The 27412-nt window shown below is 35.4% G+C and overlaps 1 protein-coding gene across 1 annotated transcript in view; it reads left to right on the top strand.

Moving 5' to 3' along the window:
* Positions 1-27412, top strand: part of HPSE2 (heparanase 2 (inactive)) — a 603312-nt gene that overhangs the window by 48955 nt on the left and 526945 nt on the right. The window contains exon 3 of the mRNA XM_046654138.1: positions 14199-14360. Coding sequence (XP_046510094.1) covers positions 14199-14360 — 162 coding nt within the window. The remainder of the gene's footprint in view (positions 1-14198; positions 14361-27412) is intronic.

The following is a 27412-nucleotide window of genomic DNA, read 5'->3' as shown; positions in this document are numbered from 1 at the left end:
TGTGTGTGTGTGTGTGTGTGTGTGTGTGTGTGTGTGTGTGTGTGTGTGTATGTATGTGTGTATGTGTAACTTACTTAACAGGTTGATTATCTCAATAGTTGCAGAGAAAGCATTTGAAAAAATTTAACATCCATACATGATAAAAACTCTCAGCAAACTAGGAAGAGTAAGGAACTTTCCTAACCTGATAAAAAGCATCTATAAAAATGCTATAGTAACGTCATTCTTAATGATGAAAGACTGAACACTATCCATCAAAGACTGAGAAGAAGGCAAGAATGTTCACTCTCACCACTACTATTGAACATCATACTTGAAGCCCTAGCCAGTACAATAAGGCAAAACAATGAAATAAAAGGCATGCGGATTGGAAAGATAGACATAAAACTGTCTCTATTTGCAGATAACACAATAATCTACATTAGTAATCCCAAAGAATCTATAAGAAAGTTCCCAGAACTAATAATGAGTTTATCAAGGCTGCAGGATACCAGGTTAATATACAAAAGCAAACCATATTTCTATATATTTACTTTCTATATATTTAATGAACACTGGAATTTGAAATTTACAAAAAATACCATTTACAATAGCACCAAAAGATATAAATCTAACAAAATGTATGCAGAATATTTATGCTGAAAACTGCAAAAACTGTGGTGAAAGAAATCAAATAAATGAAGAGAGCTATATAACATGTTCATGGATTAGAAGACTCAATATTGTTAAGACTTCAGTTCTCCCTAATGTGTGATCTACAGATTCAACTCAATCCCAACCAAAATTACAGAAAACTTTTTTTTTCCCACAAAGGAACTGGAATTGGCAGAACAATTCTGAAAAAGAACAAAGTTGTAAGACTCACATTACCTGATTTCAAGACTTACTATAAAGCTTCAGTAATCAAGGCAGGATGGTGTTGGTAAAGGATAAACATATAGATCGATGGAACAGAATAGAGAGCTTAGAAATAGATGCACACAAATATTGTCAACTGATTTTTGACAGAAGTGCAAAGAAAATTCAATGGAGAAGGGAAGTCTTTTCAACAAATGGCACTGGAACAATTGGAAATTTCTATGTGAAAAAATGAACCTTGATCCATACCTCACACTTTATACAACATTAACTCAAAATTGATCGTTTACCTAAATATAAAAAGAAGATTGTAATACTTCTAGAAGAAAATGTAGGAGAAATTTGTGTGGCCTTGGAATTGGCAAAATGTTTTTAGATACAATATCAAAATTATGATCCATTGAAGAAAAAAATTGATAAATTGGACTTAATCAGGATTTAAAACTTCTGCTTGTGAAAGATGCCGTGAAGAAAATGAAGAAGTGAAGCCACAGACTGGGAACAAATATTTTCAAAATAAAAAACCTGATAAAAGATTTGTATCCAGAACTTATAAAGAACTCTTAAAATTAAAAACAATAGAAAATAAATAACTGAATAAGAAATTGACAAAAGATATTAACAGACACTTTACCAGAAAAGATATTTGGATGGAAAATAAGTATATGAAAATATGTTCAACATCATTGTCGTTAGGGAATGAGATTAAAACTGCAATGAGATACCACTACAAATCTATTAGATTATCTAACAAACAAAACTGACCATACCAAGTGCTGTTAAGGATGTGGAGCAAACAGAACTCTCATACATTGCTGGTGAGAATGCAAATTAGTACAGCCACTCTAGGAAAGAGTTTGGCACTTTCCTATGAAGCTAAATGTACATTTATCATATGACTCTGTAGTCTCGTTCCTTGGAATTTACCCAAGTCAGTTGACAACTTATGTTCACAGAAAATCCTGTATGTGAATGTTTATAGAAGCTTTATTCATTGCCAAAAACTGGAAACAACACAGATTTCCTTCAGTGGGTGAGTGGGTAAACAAACTATGGTACATCCATTCAATGAAACACTATTCAGCAATAAAGAGGAATGAACTATTGATTCACAACAATGTGGATGAATCCTAAATGCATTTTGCTAAGTGAATGAAGCCATGTCCCAAAGGCCACATATTGTATCATTCCATTGATATGACTTTCTGAAAAAGACAAAGCTATAGGGGAAAATCCCCAAACCAAAAAATAACAGGTCAGTGTTTGCCCTGGGGTGAGAATGGAGGGAGGGATGGATAATGAAGAAGTAGTATGAGGGAGTTTCTTGAGTGATCAAGATGTTTTGAGTAGTAATATGCTAGTGGATACTTGATTCTATGCAATTGTAAAAACTCATAGAGTGAATACCACAAAGAGTGAATTTTACTGTCTTCAAATTTAAAAAAATCAACTGGATTGTTGGGGAAACCAAAAATGGAATGTAAATTTTACAAATGAATCTTAACTGTATTCCAGTGAATGACACAACCACACTGAAGGCTTGGAGAAGAAAGGAGCTGACCTAAGCAGCTTTATTTTGACTGGATATTGTAAGGCTAATGAAAAAAGAACTGAACAAAAATGCTATACTGTAGTTGGTAAATTTCTTTCTCAGAGGATTAACAATTCTGAAACTGCATGTATACTACTGCTGAACAAGCAGGTAAATATATTGTTGTTGATGACAAGCAGGTTTCTCACTGTCAGAGAAAGAAATTACAAATAAGCAAATGGGAATGCTAGAATGAACCCTTTGGTATTAGATTGGAGTTGGATTCATCAATATGAACTAATATGTGAAAAGACACACAGATAGGTACAGAAATAAATATACAAGTACAGGGTGTATATGTATCAGTTACTATATACATACACATTTCCTAGCTCTGCCTACTAAGAGGGCCTAGAAATTGTCAACTTAAAAGGCAAATTTGTCTGTTATTTTACCCCAGAATGAGTTTATTTGGGAATAGCCAAAAGACTTGCAATTCAGGATGTGCGTGTTATGGCAAATCATAGGCAAATCCAGAAAACAGAGGAGAGCAGCTTGCTTTTATAGAGAAAAAGGGCAAGTAGGGAGGGGCTATTCTAAGTGAAGGTCCGTTAGGGGATAGTAACAGTTCAGGACGGCAGAGGGTTCTTGTTGGCTGGGCTGTTGCCCGGTGGGTAGAGAAGGCTTCCTTCAGTAGTAAAGTAGTTTTACTTCCTGTGGACGATGCAAGAGTATGTCTCTTCCTATTTGGAGTAATTGATTATGTATGCTAGGGCATGAGAACACCTCTTACAGGCCTTCCTGACTCCAGTTTAGTTGATGTTTCTCTTACTCGTTTCACAAAGTGGTCACATGCCTGTAGCAGTGAGCACATGTTGTGCCCAGATCTTGATTTTTAAATACCATTCTCCAACAAAAGGAACCAGGGCTCCCTGGAGAAGTGTATGATTCCAGGACTGGGGCAGGAAAAATGCAAGATAATCTTGGAACATTTGTGATATTAGGAAGTAAGGAAATGCTTTAAAAAAAAATGATGGGAGTATGTCAATAAGACAAAGAAGCTGACCTGGAAAAGCTCTCAATGGCCAAAGCTGGAACAACTTATGCAATAAAATAAATAAATATGATGACTTAAAGAATGAAATAAATGTTTACAAGTCCATGCTGATATAAACAATGGTTGAATAAATAAATGGACAAAGGGCGTCTCTTCCTTAAAGAAGAATTCCAATTAGTAAATGTAGAAGGAATGAGAAAACAGAAAATTACCATTAGAATATCAGAATAATTATTACTATAGGCAAGATCCACTGATGAATGCTAAAATTAATGGGTAGAAGTTTACAGAAAAATGCAGTATTACATAGCCTCAAAGTGGCTCCTGCAAAATATTCATTAATTACAAAGGCAAAATACTAACTTCACAGTGGAGAAATGTGTCAGAAACAACCTTAACCAAGGGATCAAGGTTAACATCATCATTAATAAGACCTGAGAATACCTTTGTGGTGTCCCTCTCCCAAATCGGTAACTTATTCCAACTATGAAAAAACTTCAGCCAACACAAATTTAGGGACAGTCTACTTGAACCTGATTAGTATCTGACCAGCACTGTTCAAACGTGTCAAAGTCATGAAAGACAAGGAAAAACTGAGGGACTGTCACAGTTTAGAGGAGATTAAGGAGACATGGAAACTAATGCAGTGTGGAATTCTGGATCAGGTTCTGGACTACAAACAGGGTACTAATAGAGAAACTTGTGAAATCTAATAAAGTCTGAGGATTAGTTAATAGTATTTGTACCAATGTTGATTTCTTAGTTTTTATAATTGTCCCTTGGCTGTAGAGAATGTATACTAATAATATATGTGTTTAATGTTTATAATAAAAGCATATGTGCACATACATACATACATAGAGCTATATATTACTTGTAGGATTTAGAATGGTGGTTATCTTTCTGAGGGTGGAGAGGGGACAGAGAATGTCATTGTAGAGAGGTAAGCAGAGGGCTTCAAGTATTTCTGAACTATTTTATTTCTTTAAACAAATCTAGAGCAAATATGTCAAAATGTTATGAAAGGGTAGAGCTGAGTGAGGGTACATGAGTGTGGGTGGATATTCTTTGCACATTTCTCTGTTTGAAACATTTTAAATGAAGCCAATATAAAAAGGAAGGATTTTTTTCTAAAAGTGATATGCTGAATGCCTAGGATAGCCATGAGTCTGGATTTGTAGATGCTGGCCTGCACAATTTTACTTATCCAGATATAAGTTACATAGTATTAATTGGAATTGAAAGAAGGAGGCAACTCTAAGGGACATTTTGAAGCCAAAGTTGATAAACTTGGTGACTTGAAGGGAAAGGGAGAGAAAAAGAGGAATAAAAGAGACAGGCATCAGAGATTAAGGCAATGTGTGGTTGACTAAATCAGCGAAATAAAGGACAATCCAGTTGAAGGGAGGAGAGATTAGGTGATGAGTACTTTGGCTTGGGGCTATAGGCTCTTAGGACAGATGCGCTTCTAGGTCTGTGAACCTCTTTCAAGGGTCTGTGGAGTGGTCCAGATCCTTCTTTTCTTGTGGCTGTTGGAGCACCTGCATTGAAGCCAGGAGGGAAGGGAGTGGCTCTAGTCTCATCCTTGGTCAGTTTGAGGACAGGCAAAGCATTCTCTCAGACCTGTACCTCATTCTTCTGGAGCTGATACTGCAATCGCAGTATACAAAATTATATCAAAGTTGTCATATCTAATCTCATATAATCTACAGAGAAAACCAAACATAGACTATGTAACAATGGCATTGCAGTCTCAAAATTTTAAGGGGATTCATTCATATTTTGTTTTAATTTTTGAGAAGCTCTGTATTTCTGGTTATTTTTATATATTTTTATTACTTTAAAGAATTTCTGATTGTGGTAAAATGCACATAACAAAACTTATCATCTTAACCATATTTAAGTGTATGATTAAATGGTATTAAGTACATTCACATTGTTGTGCAACAATTACCATCATCCATTTTCAGAACTCTTTTATCTTGCAAAACTGTACCTCTGTACCCATTAAAAAATAACTTGCCATTTTCTTTTCTTCCCTGCCCCATGGCAACCACAATTCTACTTTCTATCTCTATAAATTTGACCACCTTAGGTACCTCACACAAATGGAATCATGTAGTATTTGTCTTTTTTGTGACTGGATTATTTCACTTAGTGTAATGTCCTCAAGGTTCATCCATGTTGTAGCATGTGTCAGAGTTTCCTTCCTTTTAAGGTTGAATGATATTCCATTGTATGTATATACCACATTTTGTTTGTTTATCCATTGAGGGACACGTTGGTTGCTTTTACCTTTTGGTTGTTGTGAATAATGCTTCTGTGAACATTGTATTATTTTTGTTACTTTTTAACAATTTTTTGAGCTATAATTTCCATGCCATAAAATTCACCCATTATAAGTATATAATTTCTGTGAATATAGAGTTGTACAACCAACATCACAATCCAATTTTAGAACATTCTCGTGCCTGTTTGCCATCAATCCTTGCTCCCATACCAGCCTCAGGAAACCACTGACAGCTTTCTGTCTCTATCAGTTTAATTGCCTTTTCTAGAAATTTTAATAAATGGAGTCATACAATGAACAGTCTTTTCATGTCCGGCTTTTATGTTGTTGAGGTTATCCAGGTCTAGCATTTATTGGTAGTTTGTTTCCTTTTTTTTGCTGAGTAGTAGTCTGTTGTATGGATTGACCACATTTTGTTTATCCATTTACCAGTTTATGAACATTTGGGTTGTTTCCAGTTTTGGCTGTTATGCACAATACCACTCTGAGTATTCAAGTACAAGTCTTCGTGTGAACATATGCTTTCATTTCTCTTAGGTAGATTCCTAGGAGTGGATTTGTTGGGTCATACAGTAAGTTTCTGTTTATCTTTTTAAGAAACTGCTAAAGTGTTTTCCCAAGTAGCTGTACCATTTTACATTTTCACTAGCAACGTATGAGGCTCCTGTTTCTCTACATCCTTGCTAATACTTGGTATTGTCAATCTTTTGGATTGTAGCCATTCTAGTGGGCATAGCACCTCATTGTGGTTTTAGTTTGCATTTGACTAATGACTAATGATGTGCATCTTTTCATGTATGTGTAAGCTTTCGTATATCTTCCTTTGTGAAATGTCTATTCAGATATTTTGCCCATTTTTTAATTGGGTTGTTTTTTTATTAAGTTGTAAAAGTTTTCTTTTATTATATATATGATTTTCAAATATTTTCTCTCAGTCTATGGCTTGTCTTTTCATTTTCTTGTTTTCTTTTGAGGAAGATTAGCCCTGAGCTAACTGCTACCAATCCTCCTCTTTTTGCTGAGGAAGACTGGCCCTGAGCTAACATTTGTGCCCATCTTCCTCTACTTTATATGTGGGACGCCTACCACAGCATGGCTTGTCAAGTAGTGCCATGTCCGTACCCAGGATCCGAACCGGCGAACCCCAGGCCACCGAAGTGGAATGTGCACACTTAACTGCTGCGCCACCAGGCTGGCCCCGGGAACAGTTTCTTAGTCTTTCCTTGACTTTCATGGCCTTGACAATTTTGAAGATTACAGGACAGTTATTTTGTAGAAGTTCTCTTAATGTGGGTTTGTCAGACATTTCTTTGTGGTTAAATTAGGCTCTGTACCATAAATTTTGATATCTTGTATTTCCATTTCATTCAGTTCAAACCATTTTCTAATTTCCTAATTTCCCTTGTAATTTCTTTGACCCATAGGTTATTTAGAAGTGTGTTGTTTAGTTTCTTAATATTTGGGGATTTTCTAGAGATCTTTCTGTTATGGATTCTTAATTTAATTCTAGTTGTCAGAGAACATACTTTGACTTAAATTTTTTTTTAAGTTTATGAGATTTATTTTATGGCCTAGCATAGGACTGTTCTGGTTGTGTTTCATGTGTGCTTGGAAAGTATGTGTATTCTGCTTATGTTCGGTGTTTTCTATAAATGTCAGTAGGTCGAGTTGGTAGATAGTATTTTTCACATCTTCAATACTTTCACGGACTTTCTGTCTAGTTCCATCAAATATTGAGTGAGGTATTGAAATCTCCAACTTTAATTGTTGAATTCCACTTTCAGTTTAGTCAGATTTTGCTTCATGTATTTTTGAACTCACTTGTTAGGTGCATATACATTTATAGTTGTTATATCTTCCTGATTTATTCACCTTTTCATTACCGTGAATTGTCCCTGTTTGTCTCTAGTAATATTTCTTGTCTTAAAAAAGATTTTGTCTATGATGAATATAGTCATGTCTGCTCTCTTATGGTTATTGTTTTCATGATATATCTTTTTCCATTCTCTTATTTTCTACCTATTTGTGTCTTTAAATCTAAAATGTGTCTCTTTTCAACAACATATGTTTGGATCTTGCTTTTTTAAACTCAATCTGACTATCTGTATCTTTGATTAGAGCTTTTAGTCCATTTGAATTTAATGCAGTTATTGATATGGTTGAATTTATCTGCCATTTTGATGTTTTCCATATTTCTTATAGTTATTGCCATCTTTCTGTTAAACAAATTTTTTAGATTCTTTTTTAGATTACTTATTTAATTTCCCTTCTGATTTTTATGTTATATTATTTTCAGTTATTTTCTTAGTGGTTGCTCCAGGGATTACACTATGCTTCTTAACTTATGACAGTCAAATTTAGGTTAAGACTAACTTCATTTTGATAAATTATAGCAACTGTACTCCAATACAGCTCATTTGCATATTCCCTCTAGTGTGCTAATTTTGGTCTAAGTATTTATGTTATAACTATAGCATATTTTCCTTTTTATATAATCTTATGTATTTAAAAAAGTATAAAACATCTTTTATATTTACATACATATTTATCATTTCTGATATGTTTCATTTCTTTCTGTGTATTTGAATTACTATCTTGGATCTTTTTCTTTCAGCCTGAAGGACTTCCTTTTGTATTTCTTATATTGCAGATATGCTAGCAGCAAATTTAGTCTTTTTTAATATAGAAATTTCTTTATTTTGCCTTCATTTTTGAATGATAGCTTTGCTGTATATAGAATTCTTGGTTATCTGAATTTTTTTTTTTGGTGCTGAACATGTCATTGCATTGCTTTCTGGCCTTCATTGTTCTGGATTAGAAGTCAACCATTAATTATATTGCTGGTACCCTTTACCAGATGAGTATTTTTCCTCTTGCTTTTAAGATAATCTTTTTATCTTGATCTTTCAACAGTTTTACTATGTGTTTAGGTGTAGATCTCTTTGTAATGATCCTACTTGGAATTTGTTGCTCTTCTTGGATCCATGGATTAATGATTTTATGATTAAATCAAATTTGGCATGTTTTTGACCATAATTTTTTCAAATAATTTTCTGCCTTTTCTCTCTTTCTCTTCTCCTTCTGAGATTCCCATTACCCATCTGTTGTATTGTTTCATTTTATTCCATAAATCTCTGAGGCTGTGCTCATTTTTCCTTGATCTTTCTTTTCTCTGTTTTTCAAGTTAGGTCATTTCTGTACATCTGTCTTCATATTCTTTAATTTTTTCTCCTCCCCTTTCTGATCTGCTGTTAAGCCTTTCTAGTGCATTTTTCATTTCAGTTACTGTAGTTTTCAACTCAAAAATATCCGTTTGGTTGTTTTTTTAAAGAAAAGTTTCTGTTTATTTCAGTCTCCTATTTATTGAGTCATTGTCAAGTTTTTCTTTAATTATTTAAACATGATTTATTTTATTATTATTTTTTTTGGTGAGGGAGATTGTCCCTGAACTAACATCTGTGCCAATCTTCCTTTATTTTGTATGTGGGACACCACCACAGCATGGCTTAGTGAGCAGTGTGTAGGTCCATGTCCAGGATCTGAACTGGCAAGCCCTGGGCCACCAAAGCAGAGTGTGCAAACTTAACCACTACATCACCAGGCCTACTCCCTTTTAAGTTTTTAAAACATATTTATAATCTCTGCTTTGAAGTCTTTGGCTTCTGGGATCACGTATATTTAGTTCTGTTGACTACTTTTTTTCTTGATATGGGTCACACTTTCCTGTTTTTTGCATGACTTGTAATTTTTTGTTGGAAACTGGACATTTTAGTTATATTGTAGCCAATCTGTAATCTTATTTTTTCCCCGTGAGAATTGTTGTTGTTTTTACTTTTTAAAAAATAAATTACTTGGACTTAATTTTTCTATCTTGTGCTGTCACTGATATTTCTTCTCAGTTTTTAAAATTATTTAAGAAACTTTTTTAGCTTGGCTTCCTAAAGTTTACCTCTGAGTCTTCACAGCTTAGTGATCAGCCAATGATTGTTCAGAATGCGTATTTCAAATTCTTTGACTCATTAAGGCTTCTACACTCTGCTGGTAGATTTCTGTGAGGATTGGTAGGAATATTTAGTTTTGCGGCAGTTTTTAAGTCTGCCTTGCCTTTTACTTTCCTCACAGCCTCTTGGGTGTCCCCTGTGTTTGTGTACAGTCTCCCGGTTAGCCAGTTTTGTGTGAAGAACTTTTCCTATATTGAGTTTGCCCTGCATGTGCACATAGCCTCCTAGTCAGCCAAGGATATGTGGAAAACTTACATAGCTCATTTTTATGTCTTTGAAAATTCTAGGACTCCCTATTAAAATTTTTGGCTGGTCTGCCAGTCTGCTGCTTGCCCCAACCAGAACTGCAACCTTAGGCTACCGGAACTGTGGGTTACTAATGGTTGAAGCATGGAGAAAGACATGTAGCAGAAAGAAGAAAGAACAAAAATACAAACACTGCCATGCTCATGTGTCCAGAAATAATGATGGGCAATGACTTGACATCAGGGTATCAACTTTGGTACGAGATGTTCTCTCGCTTGGTACCTCCCTCAGGGTATGTGTTGGGTCTTTTGGCATCCTTGAACTATATATCAGGGTAAAGATCATAGGGGAGGTGAGGAGTTGACATACGGATAGCTTGGTATTTGGAACCACTTTGATCATTTAACAACCAAGAATATCAGCAAGGAGGGGAGTGCTAGTAGGGAAAGAGTAGAGATTTAGAGATCATCCACACCATCAACTTCTCAGTTTGGTAGACCAGGAAAAAACTGAAGCACAAGGATGTTAAGTTTTTAGTCTATGGTTTCGTGGTTATTTGGTAAATTAGTTGAAATTCATATCTAAGTCTTCTGGCTTTGAGTCTTTATTCTTTCTCTTATGGCTGGCAAAGAACACAAGAAAAGTATATGTTTTTGTAGAGCCATAAAATTCTTGAGTTAAAAATGACCTAAAGGAATAATAATATCCTTTAATAATAACTTTCTGATATTATTATAATTATTATTAGCAACCACTGAAACAACCAGCACTTGTTAAATGCCTAATATGTCCCTATCACTGTGTAAGCTCATCACAAATATGCTATTAAGTTTTCTCATTTTTAAAAATTAGGGAAGGCATTAAGAGCTTTAGTGATTTGTCCAAGAGATGTCATATAGTAAGTAGTAGAGTGGGGATCTGAACTTGTATCTGTTTGGATTCAAAACCTGTGCCTTTAACTATCTGTTATATTATAGGTGATACAGCCTAACCCTATACCTGGCAGGTTTTAAAGCCTATACTGGAATCATTTATTGTGTATGTGTCACCCAGTCTGTGCTGGAATACCTCCAGGACTGGAAAATTCACTCCATCCTCAAGTAGCTCTTTTCCTTATTTGATAGCTTCTGGTAGTTTTCTCATGTTGAACTAAATGGTATGTCTTTTGGTTATTCCCATAATGTTTGGCTTTCTGGATTTACACAGAATAAGTCAGTTATCTCTTCTGTATGAAAGCAAGTCTTCTTTAGTTTTTTCTTTGCTAGGTTCAACACTTTCAATATTGTCAACTATTTAAAAAAATAAAAATTATTTCCTATCTTTATACTTTTCCTTGGATGCACTCTAGACAGTTAGTATCCTGCTGAGACTGTTGCAGCTGGAAATAAATGTAATACCACAGGTTGGATACTAATAACAAAAATAATAATAGCTACCCTTTATGGAGCTCTTATTATGTGGCATGCATAGTGCTAGTCCTTTACATATCTTTTTTTTTTGAGGAAGATTAGCCCTGAGGTAACATCTGCTGCCAATCCTCCTCCTTTTGCTGAGGAACACTGGCCGTGAGCTAACATCCGTGCCCATCTTCCTCTACTTTATATGTAAGATGCCTGCCACAGTGTGGCCTGACAAGCAGTCATACTTTTTGCACCCGGGATCTGAACTGGCGAACCCTGGGCCGCCAAAGTGGAACATGTGAACTTAACCGCTGCGCCACTGGGCTGGCCCCTACATATCTTCATGATAACAAGAGATGAAGAAATTGAGGCTTAGAGAGGCTATGTGAACTTGAGCACGTCACTTAAGGTTTGTGGACCTCGTATATACAATAGAGATAATAATTTTATTTTCTCAAAGATTGGCACCTAAGTTAACAACTGTTGCCAATCTTATTTTTTTTTTCTTCTGCTTTTTCTCACCAAATCCCCCCAGGACATAGTTATATATTTTAGTTGTGGGTGCTTCTAGTTGTGGCATGTGGAACGCCACCTCACCATGGCCTCACCAGCGGTGCTGTGTTCATGCCGAGGATCCGAAGCAGCAAAATCCTGGACCACCGAAGCAGAGCGTGTGAACTTAACCACTCGGTCACGGGGCTGGCCCCCAATATTTTTTTTTTTTATCATTTGGCATTAGAAAAACAGATTAGGATTTCAAAAATAGGTAACTATTAATGGCTTTTGCAAATGATGCATTTGTCTCACATAAGAAATCAAGAGATGGGCAGTCTAGCACAAGTGTGGTAGCTGTGGTAGCTCAGTAAAGACATTGGGGACTAAGGCTCTTTCCATCTTTCTCTTCACTATCCTTAGAGTGTAGTAATACTTTGCCCTCTTGCTTCTTGACTCATTGTCACAAAATGGCTACTATACCTCCAGGCCTCATATTTATGTTTCAGGCATGAAGAATAGGAAGGACTAAAAGACTGAAGGAAACAACTTTCTCTTAGTGAGGCTTTGTCTTTTAATTTGACAGGGGAAATCCCCCTAGGGGATGGCCTGTAGCTCATTGGCCAGATACATGTTACATGGCTACCCCTTGCTTCAAGGAATGCTGGGAAATTGAATATTTTAGCTTGTCAGTCAGTAGAGGAAGGCAAAGGAGAAGGGATTGTGTTTAGGGTTTGGGTCAGCTAGTCAACAATGTCTGCTGTATGCTTTGAGAGGATTGTTGGAAAAATTCAATGATACAGTGTAATTTAAAAGTTTTTTATAGAGTGTAATTTAAATAAATGTAAACTATTTATTATTCCTCTTGCCTTCTAGTGGATGGTCTTAAAAACTAGAGTGTATCCTTGAATTAATTTATTCTAATTTTGTATTGAAGCATCAGAAAATTTATGAGATTAGTTAGCCACTTCTGTTAAATGAGTTCACTTTATTGCCCACATTCTAGAAATTGGTATAAATATGTTTAGGCATAAATACTGCGTTATTTCCAAGCAGCTCCCCTGTTTTCATTAAGAATAAGTGAGGGCCATTTCCATATCTGGCTGCTCTTTGTGTACTATACATCCTAACCCTCATTGTTACGGGTTTGTATGTATATCTGGGCTTTTCTTTTAGGGCTCCATTGATGGATTTGAAAGTTATCTGTCTAGAATGTTACACTCTTCATGTCACATACCCTATTTTCTCCTAGGTGTCATTGAGCATTGCTTAAAGAGTCAAATCTTTCCTATTGGTACCATCAACAGGGGCATTAGTTTTTCCCTTCCAAAGCCATTGGTGTCAACAGTAGCAGAGCAGTCATATTTTAGTATTTTCTCCTAAAATTTTTCAGTTTGCTATGTAAAACTTGGAAGTTTCTAGAATTGTTATCCTAATTGCTGCTGATAGTATCCTGTTTTTATATATAATCAGCTGAATTGTGTTTTAATTTGTAAAAATAAAGAAATAATTTCAGGACATGAAAGCTCCTTGCTAAGTGGGGAGCATTCTAGATGAACGTGTTTTTTTTTTTGAGGAAGATTGTTTTCTGGAGAATACATTTCGCTGAGTGAAAATTATACTACAATATAAAAAGCAGTCTATCACTCAAATAATTAGGAAAGAGGCAGATCTGCAAAGTGACTCTAACTCTACTCTTGGTGTCTTCAGTGATCCACAAAATACTTCTAGATTGAAGGAGAGATTACTGAATCAGAATGTATCCAGAGGTACATGAAAAATACCAGGAGAAATTCTAAGCAGCTAACCTACAGAATGGCAGCCCCAATTTGAGCTGAATGGGCTGGCTGGGTGGTAACTTTGAAAATAGGCCAAGTGTCCTGAATACACATGCTGGAGCTATAACCTGGTCCTATAGCCTGAAGTAGAGGAAATGACTTTCAGAGTCACTGGTATTCAGACAAAGGTGTATTATTTTTCCCCATGGAGAATGGTAAAAGATGTTAAGAAAAGGCCCTAGGAAGTAAATGAGTCCTGGAAGTGAGCTAAGAAGGGGAATAGAGGAATGAGAATCTTAAATGAGGTCAGAGAAAGCTAAGGAACAGAAATCTCCAAAGAATTTGGAAATGATCAGAGGAACTTGCAAGATGTATCATGGAGTTGGAGACCCTTCAGGTTTATTACTTCTGAATCTCTTCATTCCGATGAAAATGTTGGTAGTTTATAAATTCTGTCATTTTGGGTGAAACAAGACTTTGATGTGTGTATGGTTTTTTGTTTTGTTTTTGTTTTTGCTGCCTGCCTTCTTTTTTTCTTTCTGTAGACATTGTTCGAAGTGATGTTGCCTTGGATAAACAGAAAGGCTGCAAGATTGCCCAGCACCCTGATGTTATGCTGGAGCTCCAACGGGAGAAGGCAGCTCAGATGCATCTGGTTCTTCTAAAGGAGCAATTCTCCAATACTTATAGTAATCTCATATTAACAGGTAAGGCTATTGGAATTGGCTGAAATCGTGGAGCACCATAGATTGATGGCCTTCATCAGTTAGCATCTTGATGCTTGGAAGACACGAGAGTAGGATCCAGATGAGGCTGCATCTGTCTGTCTCCACCCATTATATCTCTTTTTTAATTGTGGTGGCTCTTGTCTTCCTGTAAAATATTTCTCGTAGTTTGCAGATGTATTTTGGCTTGAGGTTATGGGTGATTCAGCATGTGTGTTCTCAGAAGATGGAACCTATGAAAACTGAAGGAAGCCTTATAAAAATATGACTTTTTAGATATGTTCCAGTAGATTTGAAAGAATTACTAAATTTGGTGTCTAAGAAGCAGCTATTTTTTCTTTCTGCGTATGTCCTTTCTGTGAACCCAGTGAATATAAAGATGAAATGTAAAAGAGATAATGATCCACAGGCAGAGCTGAGAATGTTCTATTCCTGGTGGAGTTTGAAAATATCTGGGGAATTTTATTTTCTTTTTAAGAGCAAAGAGGCTATGCAACTGAGTCATACTCCCTTACATCCTTGGTTCTAGGAGGGAAGTGAATGTGTGTCAGAGCTCCAAGGAGAAACAACTTTTTGCAGGGCTGCCTGCAAACTTTGCTGGTAAAAAGCATGTGAGTTGCATGCCTTTGTCAAGCTTTGGAAAAGATTCTAATAGACTCTAATGTGAGAATCATGAAGGACTTGAGATGAACTAGGAGGAGCAGTGCAAGTTACCTCCGTTTTCTTGAGGGCATGCAAAGCAGACCTGCATTATGTTGATCCAAATAAACTTTAACAAATCAAAAGTGTTTGTTTACCCTTGTTTATGATTATTTAAAAAATAAAAAGATTGACTATCTGACAGGCTATGAACATCTCACACACAGTTTGGTAAACTCCAAGTGAGGAAAATTTTAACTTTTTTACGGGCCTCCTGGTATCTCAGCAGGAATTGCTGAGTGGCAACTAGATTGTTTTGCTTTTGAAAAAGCATAAGACTCCTCCAACTTTTCATCTTGTACCTGGTAGAAAACCCAACAGAATGAGATGAAAGCCAGATTTAAATGTGGCTTTGGTGAGCAGAGAAGAGGATTATGAATTTCATAAGTATAGGCCCTATTTTTTGCTCTTTGATATGTAATTAGGAGGCAAAACTTAAAAGTAATTTTTGGCCAATTATGTATGCATGTATTTCCCTAAACTGGTTAGTGAAACTATGTTTAAGTTTAGATATTTGGGAAGAACATAGATTTTTCTCCAAATTTCTTCAGTCTACCTCAAATGTACATGTATTTAGCATTTTTCAATTCAGTTATTGGAAATGAAATATTTTTATTTCATCCTTATTCTAATATTTTTAGGCACATATTAAAGAGGTCAGACCCCATATTCTTTAATGTGGCATAGAAAGGGCTTAGGGTAATTCTAACCCTAAACTGTGGATCCAGAGTGTGGCTTGGAGGCATATTATCTTTGAAAACACAAGTGTTCTGTTGAGTTCAATGGAATCTTTTCTAATTCTCAGTAACATAATCCCTTTGGATGTTTATCCGCAGTTCAAACTGTTGGAATCAACATTGTCAACTTTTACCCTGACAACTTGCTTACTTTCCACTAAACAAACTTACTCGAGAGAAGAGCCTCTTTCCTGCTCTCACTTCTCCCAAGCTGCTTCAAAGAGTCCTCAGGCATTTTCCACATTTTTCACCCAAATGCCTGTGCAGAGGTGGTACCTTGCCGCAGACAGAGCATTTGGTGTGCCTGGGTGTGTTTATATGAAAGTTCAAAAGGTTTTGTTTCCAGGTGTTGGGAAGAGATGGAGTCATTTCAATTTAGCACCAATGGTAAAACTATTTTAATGTCCTTTAACTAAGTCTTTGATTTTACACAGTGTGGTTTTCTAATTGTTATGAAGTTTAATCCTTGATTTCTTGTATAAATTTTGAGAACATGGTCTCCAGACAGCTAAACATAATATTTAAACATAACTAAACTAACTTTTGTAAATATTTCCCTTTTCGGTGATGAATGTATATTGGTAAGGAGGGTGAGGTTGAAGGGGCAGAGACCTCTCAAATGAAGTGACTTTCTTTACCAACATTTTTAGAACACCTACTCTAGGATTTCTGTTTGGTGATGTTCCACTTATTTTATATAACTATGGCATAATGTTTGAAATATCTGCAATGAAAGTATTTATGTGGGAACAGGATGAGGAAATTGGGCCTTCAAAATCTCAGAAAGAGATCACTTTTGCATACCTCTGCCCCCGCCTCAGCTCTTCTCCCCAGTTCATGTATATGGGTAGCAGTGTATTATATTTGTTTCCTGGCCTTGGACACCTAAGTTCACAGTATAGGAAAAAAATTTATAAAGTGACTGAAAAATCAGTATAGTAAGAAATTTGTAAAGTGATTGAAATGTTAGATGGTTAAAAGCATGTTAAAAATGATGGTTGTTGCCCTCCACCTCACAGGCAAGCCCTCATTCTTAGATGTTCCATCTTTAGCTGATGTGTCTGTCAGCCTTGAGGTAAGAGGCATGCCTTCATGTTATGTATTCCAGCTCATGATCTCTCTTAAACAGCCACCCCTCAGATGAGGGCAAATGATATTTTAGCTTTGAGTGTCTTCTGAACATTTAATAAAAGGAAACAACTCTACAGTCCTTAGTGACAGCCCAGTTAATAGAAAGTAATAATTCTTTAATGCATATGTCTTATTGAAATATTCTCGTTATATCATATTTTTAGAAAAGTGGATTGTGGTTTTGCATGGTATTAAACATGTCTTAATGTTTTCATTTGAATGATTTACATAGTATTAGAAATAATGTTAGCCTCACCTAATCTAGAGGGTTTTTGAAGTAAATTCTAACGTTATGGGAAGGTGATGGAGAAATTCCGGTAGAACATCAGTGATAGAACTATTTTACATGGTGGTGAGTCGTACACTGCGCTTTTCACACTAACTCACCAACATGTGCATGTTTGCTTGTTCTGCAGCTTCTTGAGTCTAAGTGTGCTAACGTAACTATGTATGTTACTTAAGGCATGATAAATGAGAGGGAGAGTTGGATAGGATCCTTTAAGAAAGAACAGGGATCATGTCTTCCATTTCTTTGTGCTCATGATTCTTAATGTAATAATGCTCTATAAATGTTCTGCTGTGTATACAATAAATGAATTTACTTGAAGACTACTTTTTAAGGGATAATTTTGACATCTATTAAGTAACTTTTATAGGTTCAGATTCAGTTATTTGTCTCCCCTCACCTTGCCACCTCCCTCCCTTTTTGAGGTGTAAATTGAACTTTTGTGGCAGATCCCTGTACTATAATCAAATGAAAGACAGAAAACAAAAGTTAACAGTCAGCCTTAAGGGACGATACATTTTCTAGGATTTTTTTTAGAACATAAACTCCTGGAGGGCAAGGACTATCATGTTTGTGTAGCATTCTGCATAGTATCTAGAACATAGTGAATGATCCTGAAATGAGGTCGGATTTTAAAAAACTTATTTGTGCTGCGAAGTCATCTAGTCAACCTTCTGTAACCAGGCAGCCTGAACCATTGCCATTATAAATGGATGGCGTTACTCAAGATGCTTTCCATTATGCCTTTATGAGGACCCTTGTCATGTTATTGGTTGCCACTTTTGGTTTTGTACCTCTTTTTTCAGTCATTAGATTCCAAAGCGAACTGGGATTCCTGTAGTTAGCTTCACTGTGCTACTGGGGCAAATGAATTGAGCAAAAGAGGCTCCTACTTCCCTGTTGTGGCTTGTTCCTCTAAATTCAGTTGAGCAAAAGGGCTCGGATCAGTGAAAGGAGAACTGTTTTGTCAGTCCTACAAACCATTAGTGCTTAAAGGACTATTTCAAGGTCTTTAAAATTATTTGCATTATATTCTATAGTATTGAATACAACATACTTTAACCATTTCCCTATTAATTTACATTAATTTATATACATATTGATGCATTTATTTCTGTAGAATAGATTTCTCAAAGTGCGATGTCTGGATCAAAAGGTATGTATTTTTAAATTTTATAAATTGAGGTTTAATGAGGTATAATTTACACACAGGAAAAATAAATTTTGGCAAATGTACATTCTATAGAGTCATATAACCACCACCACCACCAAGATATAGAAGATTTCTGTCACCCTAAAAAGTTCTCTTGTTTCCCTTTGTAGTCAATTTCCTATCCCTTCCTCCACTCCTTAAATGTCATATAAATGGAATAATAAAGTGGTTGTGTGTGTCTGATTTCTTTCACTTAGCATAATATTTTTGAGATTCATTCATCTCGTTGCATACATCAGCATTTAGTTCCTTTTTATTGCTGGGTAATATTTCATTTTAGGAATATCCTACAATTTGTTTATCCATTCGTCTGTTGAAGGACATTTGGTTTGTCTCTAGTTTTTGGTGATTATGAATAAAGCTACTATATATGATTGTTCTCAGATTTTTGTGTTAACATATGGTTTCATTTCTCTCAGATAGATGCCTTGGAGTGAGATTGCTTGATTTTGTGGTGTTTGTTTTAACTTTAAAAGAAACTGTTGTACTATTTTTCCAAAGTGGCTCTGCTATCTTGCATTCCACCAACAGTGTATGTGAGTTCTAGTTCCTCCACATCCTTGTCAACAATTAATATTGTCTGTCTTTTAAGTTTTAGCGAATAAGCAGTGGTATCTCGTGGTTTTAATTTGCAATTCACCTTATGACTAATGATATTGAGCATCTCTTCATATGCTTATTTGCCATCTATATATTTTTGTTGATGAAGTGTCTGTTCAAGCATTTTGTCCATTTTTGAAAAGTAATGAGTTTTCTTTTCTTACTATTGAGTTTTTAAGAGTTCTGTATATATTTTGGGCTACAAGTCCTTTATCAGACATGTGATTTGCAAATATTTTTTCCTCTGTGACTTGTCTTTTTATTTTCTCAGCAGTTTCTTTCAAAGAGGAGAAACTTAATTTTGATGAAGTCCAATTTATGAAGTTTTTCTTTTATGGTTTGCATTTAAAATTTTAATGCATCTTGCCAGATAATTTTCAGAAAAGATTGTAGCAATTCCCATTCCCACTAGCAGTGTATGAGAGCAATTATTTCCTAGCATTTTCATTAGCACTGGGTATTAGTGCTCTTTTCAGTCTAACAGGTGAGAACTATTATCTCACTGTTGCAATATGTATAGCTAGGATGAGTATGTTTTCACATATTCATTAGTGGTTTGCCTTTTCTGTTTTGTGAATTACCTGTTCATATTCTTTGACTTTTGAAACGATTGGGTGTTGATCTGTTTCTCATCAGTTTGTAAGTACTCTTTGTGAATTAGGAATGTTAATCCTTTGTTATATGGATTGCAAACCATTTTCCTCCTTGGATATCATTTATTTGTCAACTCTGTTTTTAATTTAGAGTTTTAGTCTTTTACTGTGACTGGGACTTGTGATTATATACAGTATGGTATAAGTATATAATATTGTTTTCTTCCAAGTAGCCAGCCAACTTTTTATACATTATTTTTAAAATAAAATATTCTTTTACCACTGAAATGAAACATCATATATGTTATATATTATACTCCCACACATATTTTTACCTATTTCTGAACTCTATTTTCTGCTCTTTATTTCTGTGCCAAAGCTATACTGTTTTGATATCTAATAAGGCATACTAACCACTCCTTCGTTTTGCTTTTCTGAGGTTTTCATGGCTATTTTCATATAATTACTTCTGAAATGAGCTTCTCATTTTCTCCAGTTCGGGAAAATTCATCACTGGATTATGATTGGAATTGCATTCAATTTATATCCTAATTTGGGAAGGATTTATATTTTTCTGATATTGTCTTCCACTTAAGAACATGCTATATCTCTTTACTTGTTCAATTCTTGTTTTATGTTGTTTGATAATATTTTATAATTTTTTCCTATAGCTTTCTTGTTAAATTTATTTTTTAATATTTTATACTTTTGCTGATGTTGAGGGTGAACTTCTTTCTAACTTATTTCCAGTGTAGAGAGAAGCTATTGATCAAAGACAAAGATAGATTCATCCCTTTTCTAAATTTTTACCAATTATTTTTCTTTTAATTTCTAAAAACTTTCCAAACAATATTGAAAAATAGTGGTGCTTTTCACATGATTTTAGTGAAAATGACTTTACTGTTTTACGTGCATAAACATCTGAATATTTATCTACTAAAACCAATAGCTTTAAAATCAAAAAATATTTTTTGACTTTATTATTTGTGATTATAATAGAGATAAAAATATTTTGATTAATGTTCTTCTAGACATCTCTCTATCCATATACATATGTGTGTACATAAGTCATAAACATGTAGGAAACACATACATACATAATTTTATACAAACCAAGTAATAAAACACATGCCTGTTATTTTGTAACATCCTTTTTGTTAACAATATTTTGTGGACATCTTTCTAATCAAAGAATATACGTTCATATTCTTTTTAATGGCTATGTTAGAATCTCATTATATGGGTATATTGTAATTATTTAACTGATATTATTTGTCTATTGATAGACATCTTGCTTGTCTCTAATTTTTCATGATTGTAAACAATGTTGTGATGAACATCATTGCATATATATCTTTGTACAATTCCTGAAAGTATGAGTGCTGTGTGAAAGGAATTACACATTTAAAATTTAGATGCATTTAGTAAGTGGACTTCCAGAAAGGTCATGCCAGCTTATACTTAACACGAACAATGTGTGAAAGAACTCGGTCATCTTGTCTCTTGCTAATGCTGATTATTTTCCAGTTTTATCTATGTTAGTGTAATGAACCATAATTGATAAGGCATTGTTGCTTTTAATTACATTTCATTGATTACTAGTTAGGTTAATGATCTTTCTATAGTTTTTGCCACTTTTATTTCTTCTGTGAATTTTCCATTTCTTTAGCCCACTTTTTAATTGGGTTATTGGTCAATTTCTTATTGAATTATAAGATCTTTTTATATTTTAGGGATAGTAATCTTTTGTCATGTATATTACCAAAAAAAAGTCTTCTTGGGCTTTTTAAATTTGTTTTTGTTGTATGTATAGTTTAGTAGTCTTTTCATTTTGTTTTTCTTTTCTCTCTCTGTTCTCACTCCTGTCAGGCTAGCAGTCTGGGAATTGTCTCTATCCTGCCCTTGATATGCCTCATCCAGAACCAGGTTTGTAGTGATGTTTGCTTCTACTCTGTGGTGATATTTGGGGTGTTGTACATCCAGTCCCTGGGCCACATGGCTTGCCTGAGTTCTAAGTGTTCTGTGGCCCCTCTCACTCTTCTCTGCCACTTCCTGTCATCTGCTGCCTCTGGGAGCAGGCCACAGTGCTTTTTTCTTTTTCCATTTAGTGAGTCTGGCTCTGGTCCTCCATTTCTCCCAGGTCACTTTTTTTTTTTTTTTAAGATTTTATTTTTCCTTTTTCTCCCCAAAGCCCCCTGGTACATAGTTACATATTTTTAGTTATGAGTCCTTCTAGTTGTGGCATGTGGGACGCCACCTCAGCATGACATGATGAGTGGTGCCATGTATGCACCCAGGATCTGAACTGGCAAAACCCTGGGCCACTGAAGCGGAACACATGAACTTAACCACTCGGCCATGGGGCCGGCTCCCCAGGTCACTTTTTATCTGCATTATCTCTTAGCAGTCAACCTACTGGCTGCCACTGTGGCAATGATGAGGTTGACAGGTTTGAAGCAGGGACTACTTTAGATATGGCAGTCAGGGAAGACCTCTCTTAGCGGAGACTTTCCAGCTGTGTAATCAATTGTTAGTATGTTCTAAGCCTCAGTGTCCCCGTCATTAATAGATGGGTAATAATATGTGCATTGCTTTTCTCTTGGAGTTATTTTTGGGAATCATCGTCTCAGAGTGTGTCAAAGCTAGAGGAAAAATGTCTGTTCTTGTATTTGAATAATAAGATAATGAGTGTGAAAATACTTCATAAATGGTAAGAGATCTGTTTCGTCTCTTTATAAATGAAGGAATCATAGCGGTCCCTTGGTGCAGGAATACGCAAGTGGTTGGGCAGCTTTCAATTCCACTTAGTGCATTGATTCAGTGTGTGAGTTTTGGAATCGGACACTCTGAGTTTGACTCTAGAGCAGCCACTTACCAGCACTCTTATCTTGGGCAAGTTTTTTAATTCTCTCTCTCTTTTTTTTTTTTCTGCCTGTGATTATCTTTATTAAAGGCAATGAAGTGTCAGTTAACACAATGAAAAAGTACACAAGGGCAGCTGTAAAAAAATTATATTTTTCTACTGAATTTGTGAGTTTTTGTGTTTTGTTTTTTCAGAACATTTTGATTTCTAGCTAGCTTTAGCATAGCCTGATGTTGAAATTACTTCTCTGATAACCAGTTGAGGACAGTGGAATATCTAAGAGCTTAGAATATGTAAGGTGTCTCTGTTTCCCTCCCTACCTAACCAAGCCTCTAACCAGAAGTGGGTGGCCTGCAGAACCTTCCTGATCCCCACCACATAATTAGCATTTCCTGGTAAATAAAGGATAGGTTATATTCTCTTTTTAGCTTTAGTTTCCTCAGGTTAAAATGGTGATTGTATCTTACCTACCTCAGAGAATGTTTGAGGATTAAATGAGGTTATGTACACAATGCTTTTAGCACAGTGCCTGGCACACACTAAGTATTCAATATATGTTAGCTTTATTATTCTGATTAATCTTACTATGCTTTCAAATGTAAATATTACTCTTGGGTACCTCGGTTTCTTTTCCAGTACTGACATCTGTCTGCTTTTAAAACCTCAGTTGACACACTATGGTAAGATAAAACCAATCGGAAACACTTTTGAGCTCTCCTGTGAACGTGTGGTAACTTTATGATAAATCTCCCTGCCACTCTGAACCTTGGATTTCTATTATCTAGGATGTGTGTAAGGATTAGTAAAATAAAGCACAAAGAGTCACTTAGTCCCCTGGAAAATAAAAGTCTGAAAATGTGTCATGTGGGAAACATTGTTCCTAATTTTCTGGGAAAGCATTTTGAGCTCCTTGAAGGCATGATATTAACTAGATGAATATGAGTTGGTAATAGAATTCTTCCTGATTACCCTAAGATGAAGTTCTGAGACACTCTTTGTTGTTAGTGCTGTCAAGTCAATTCTGACTCCCAGTGACCGTGTGTACAGCGGAGAGTAACCCTGCTCAGTCTTATTATACATCCTTCTCATCTTCTGGCACTATATCAGACAATGGCTGCTAGTCGTAGGCTTTTCATGGCCAAATTTTTCCGAAGTGGGTGGCCAGGTCCTTTTTCCTAGTCTGTCTTAGTCTGGAGGCTCTACTGAAACCTGTCCACCATGGGTTACCCTACTGGCATTTGAAATATCAGTGGCATAGCTTTCAGCATCAGAGTGACATGTAGCTGCCACAGTATGACAACTGACAGACAGGTGGTGTGGTTCCCTGACTGGAAAATGAACCCGGGCTGCAGCGATGAGAGCACTGAATCTTAACCACTAGACCATCAGAGCTGAGGCTGAGCAGAACAGAAATTGGATGGTATTTTACATATTTAGAATTACCCTAATGCTGTTATCAGCACAATGAAATGTCTGCGTAAAAGTCAGTGGCTATACACAAGTGCACGGTCATGAGGTTAGATAACACAAGACTAGAAGTTTGCCTTTACTTCAACTGCTGTATGGTTTTAAGTATAAAGATATACTCTGTTGCTTGTAAGTCCTCTTACAAACCATCATGTAAGTGAAAAATTTTTTTTCTTTTTGGTGAGGAAGAGTGGCCCTGAGCTAACATCTGTTGCCAGTCTTCCTCTTTTTTGCTTGAGGAAGATTGTTGCTGAGCTAACATCTGTGCCAGCCTTCCTCTGTGTTATGTGGGATGCTGCCACAGTGTGGCTTGATGTGCGGTCCTAGGTCTACACCTGGGATCCAAACCCAGAAACCCCGGGCCGCTGAAGCAGAGTGTGCAAATTTAACCATTAGGCCACTGGGCTGGCCCAAGAATATTTTTTTTTATAAATTAAATTTCTTATTATTAGACTCAACAGACATAAAATTACATTTCAGTAAATATGATTAAAAAAACAAATGAGAGTAAAGGATATAATTACAAAAACTGTACATTTTGTGCATTAAAACATATTATTGGCAATTAATATAATCATTAAAAGATATTTTTGAAAAAGTGCTTATGTTATGCTTCTCTCAAAATTAGATTTAGTTCATATCCTCTGCCTGTATTTTGATCAGGTTGTTTGGGTATCTTTTGTTGAGTTGTGTGAGTTCTTTATATATTTTGGAGATCAACCCCTTGTCTGATAAATGATTTGAAAATATTTTCTCCCAGTGGTGGGTTGTCTTTTTGTTTTGTTCATGGTTTCCTTTGCTTTGCAGAAGCTTTTTAGTCTAATGTAATCCCATTTGTTAATTTTTTCTTTTGTTTCCCTTGCCAGAGTAGACATGGTATTCAAAAAGATGTTGCTAAGACCAATGTCAAAGAGTGTACTGACTATATTTTCTTCTAGGAGTTTTGTGGTTTCAGGTCTTACATTCAAATCTTTAATCCATTTTGAGTTAATTTTTTCCAAAGAAGATATACAGATGTCCAACAGACACATGAAATGATGTTCAACATCACTAATTATTAGGGGAATGCAAATCAAAACTACAAAGAGATATCACCTTACACCTGTCAGAACGGCTGTAATTAACAAGACAAAAAACAGCAACTGTTGGAGAGGATGTGGAGAAAAGGGAATGCTCATACACTGCTGGTGGGAATGCAAACTGGTGCAGCCGCTATGGAAAACAGTATGGAGAGTTCTCAAAAAATTAAAAATAGAAATACCATACAATTCAGCTATCCCACTAGTGATCCAAGATCCAAAGAACTTGAAATCAGTGATCCAAGGAGATTTATGCACTCCTATGTTCACTGCAGCATTATTCACAATAGCCAGGATGTGGAAGCAGCCCAAGTGCCCTTCTACACATGAATGAATAAAGAAGATATGGCCTATATATACAATAGAATACTACTCAGCCATAAAAAAAGACAAAATCGTCCCATTTGCAACAATATCTATGGACCTTGAGGGTATGATGTTAAGTGAAATAAGCCAGACAGAGAAAGACAAATACTGCATGATTTCACTCATGTATGAAAGATAGCAAATACATGGATAAAGAGAACAGATTAGTGGTTACCAGAGGAGAAGGGGGTTGGGGGATGGGTGAAAGGGATAAGGGGCACATATGTATGGTGATGGATAAAGATTAGACTACTAGGGGTGAGCAGGATGAAGTGTATTCAGAAGTTGATAAATAATAATGTACACCTGAAATTACACAATGTTATAAACCATTATGATCTCAATAAAATTACTTGAAAAAAAATTAGACTTGGGAGCATTGACTGATTTCTCTTCTAAGTTGATGGAAGCTTTGTCTTTATGGATCACAGAGTGAGCTTCCTTATTTGCAGGAGTCTTTGTGTTAGGAGACCTGGAGAGATGATGATTACTTCTTGCTTTTCACTCGTACTCTATAAAAGATGATGTAGGAAGGAATCCTTTGAATTTATTTTAACTTTAGCTTTCCTGTTTTCTCACTATGCAAAGCAGTTTCACATAGGTTTCTTCATTTAGGCTGATGGCATCACATCAAAACGTAATTGAAGAAAAACAATTTATTGGACAGTGAATTAAATGCAGACAACCTTCTGCAGGTCTGGTTGAACCCAGTGGTAGATTTTAGTGTATTTAGGTCAGTGATGGATCTCCAAGGTTCCAGGCAGGTGTGGGAGAGGGTGTATGGGCACTCCATGAGATGTGGGAGTTTTGTTAATGGTGTTACTCAGTCACATTGTCAGAAGATTAATAGTGTTGTACAGTTTTTATTCTGAGAATAAAGAATTTTCATAATTGGGAGGAATGGACAATGTTTCATCATTCATTAATTTTTAGTGTGTTTGAACATATTGCAGTTCACATGTGCCCATTTAAATGGATTTAAAGGGATTTCGAAAAAAAACTGGATTAAATATAGTACTAATAATGCCAGCACAAAGGAACAAAAAGAAAATCACAAAGCCAAAAGTTTTTTGGGATGAAATCTTTGTCAGCCATGTAATGAAGTAAAAATAATTGAACAAGAAGTTGTCCTAAAATTGTCTGAATTATCAAGAAGAATATTTGAAAATTCAATTTACATATTATTTTTAATATGTCTTATTGAAAGTTTGTATAATAGCCAGACATTAATAGTATGTAATACTATTTTAAAAATAGCAAAAAAGTTTTTGAACCATTATAAAAATAAAAACAATTTAAAAATATTTTTTATTTAATTTTAGCTGATTATTAAAACATTTTTATTTGACATGTTTTATAATGTATCTAACATATTACTGCAGTAGGTGCATGTGTAATATATATGTAATATATTAATATGTGTAATATTCATGGACATGGATGATTTATGATAAAAAATGTTTTACTGCTATGCAATCAAAAAAATCTGGAGACCAGAAACCTACGAAGTCCTTTGTTCCTAAAAGCAGCATAGCAGAGTAGCTATGAACAGGAACTTTAGGGTTAAATAGACCTGGTTTTAGATCCTGTACTTACCATGTACTAATTGTTTGCACTTGGGAAAACCTACTTAATCTCATTCCCATTTGTAAATTAGGGAAAATAACATCTTATATGGTGTGAGGATTAGTTAACTGATGTTATGGAGTGTTTAGTATAAAGCCATACACTCAACGAATGTTAGCTATTGTTGTTGTTGTTATAATTATATTATTATTAATAGAGAGATTGTCTGTCTTTTAGGGGATCCTCTATAAATAAACCCATGTCTCAAATACTACCACAATGCAAAGTGAAGAAGAGCTAAGTAGATTTTAAAAGAAACAAGTTCTTAAATTTCATGGTTGTTGTCAGAACTAAAGTTTTCCATGCATCTGTTTTGTGTATGTGTGTGTTTGTGTGTGTGTGTGTGTGTGTGTGTGTCTGTCTGTCTGTGTAAG

Source organism: Equus quagga, chromosome 2 (assembly GCF_021613505.1).
Source record: "Equus quagga isolate Etosha38 chromosome 2, UCLA_HA_Equagga_1.0, whole genome shotgun sequence".
In the NCBI taxonomy this organism is placed as follows: Eukaryota; Metazoa; Chordata; class Mammalia; order Perissodactyla; family Equidae; genus Equus; species Equus quagga.
This window is presented reverse-complemented; position numbering and strand designations above follow the sequence as displayed.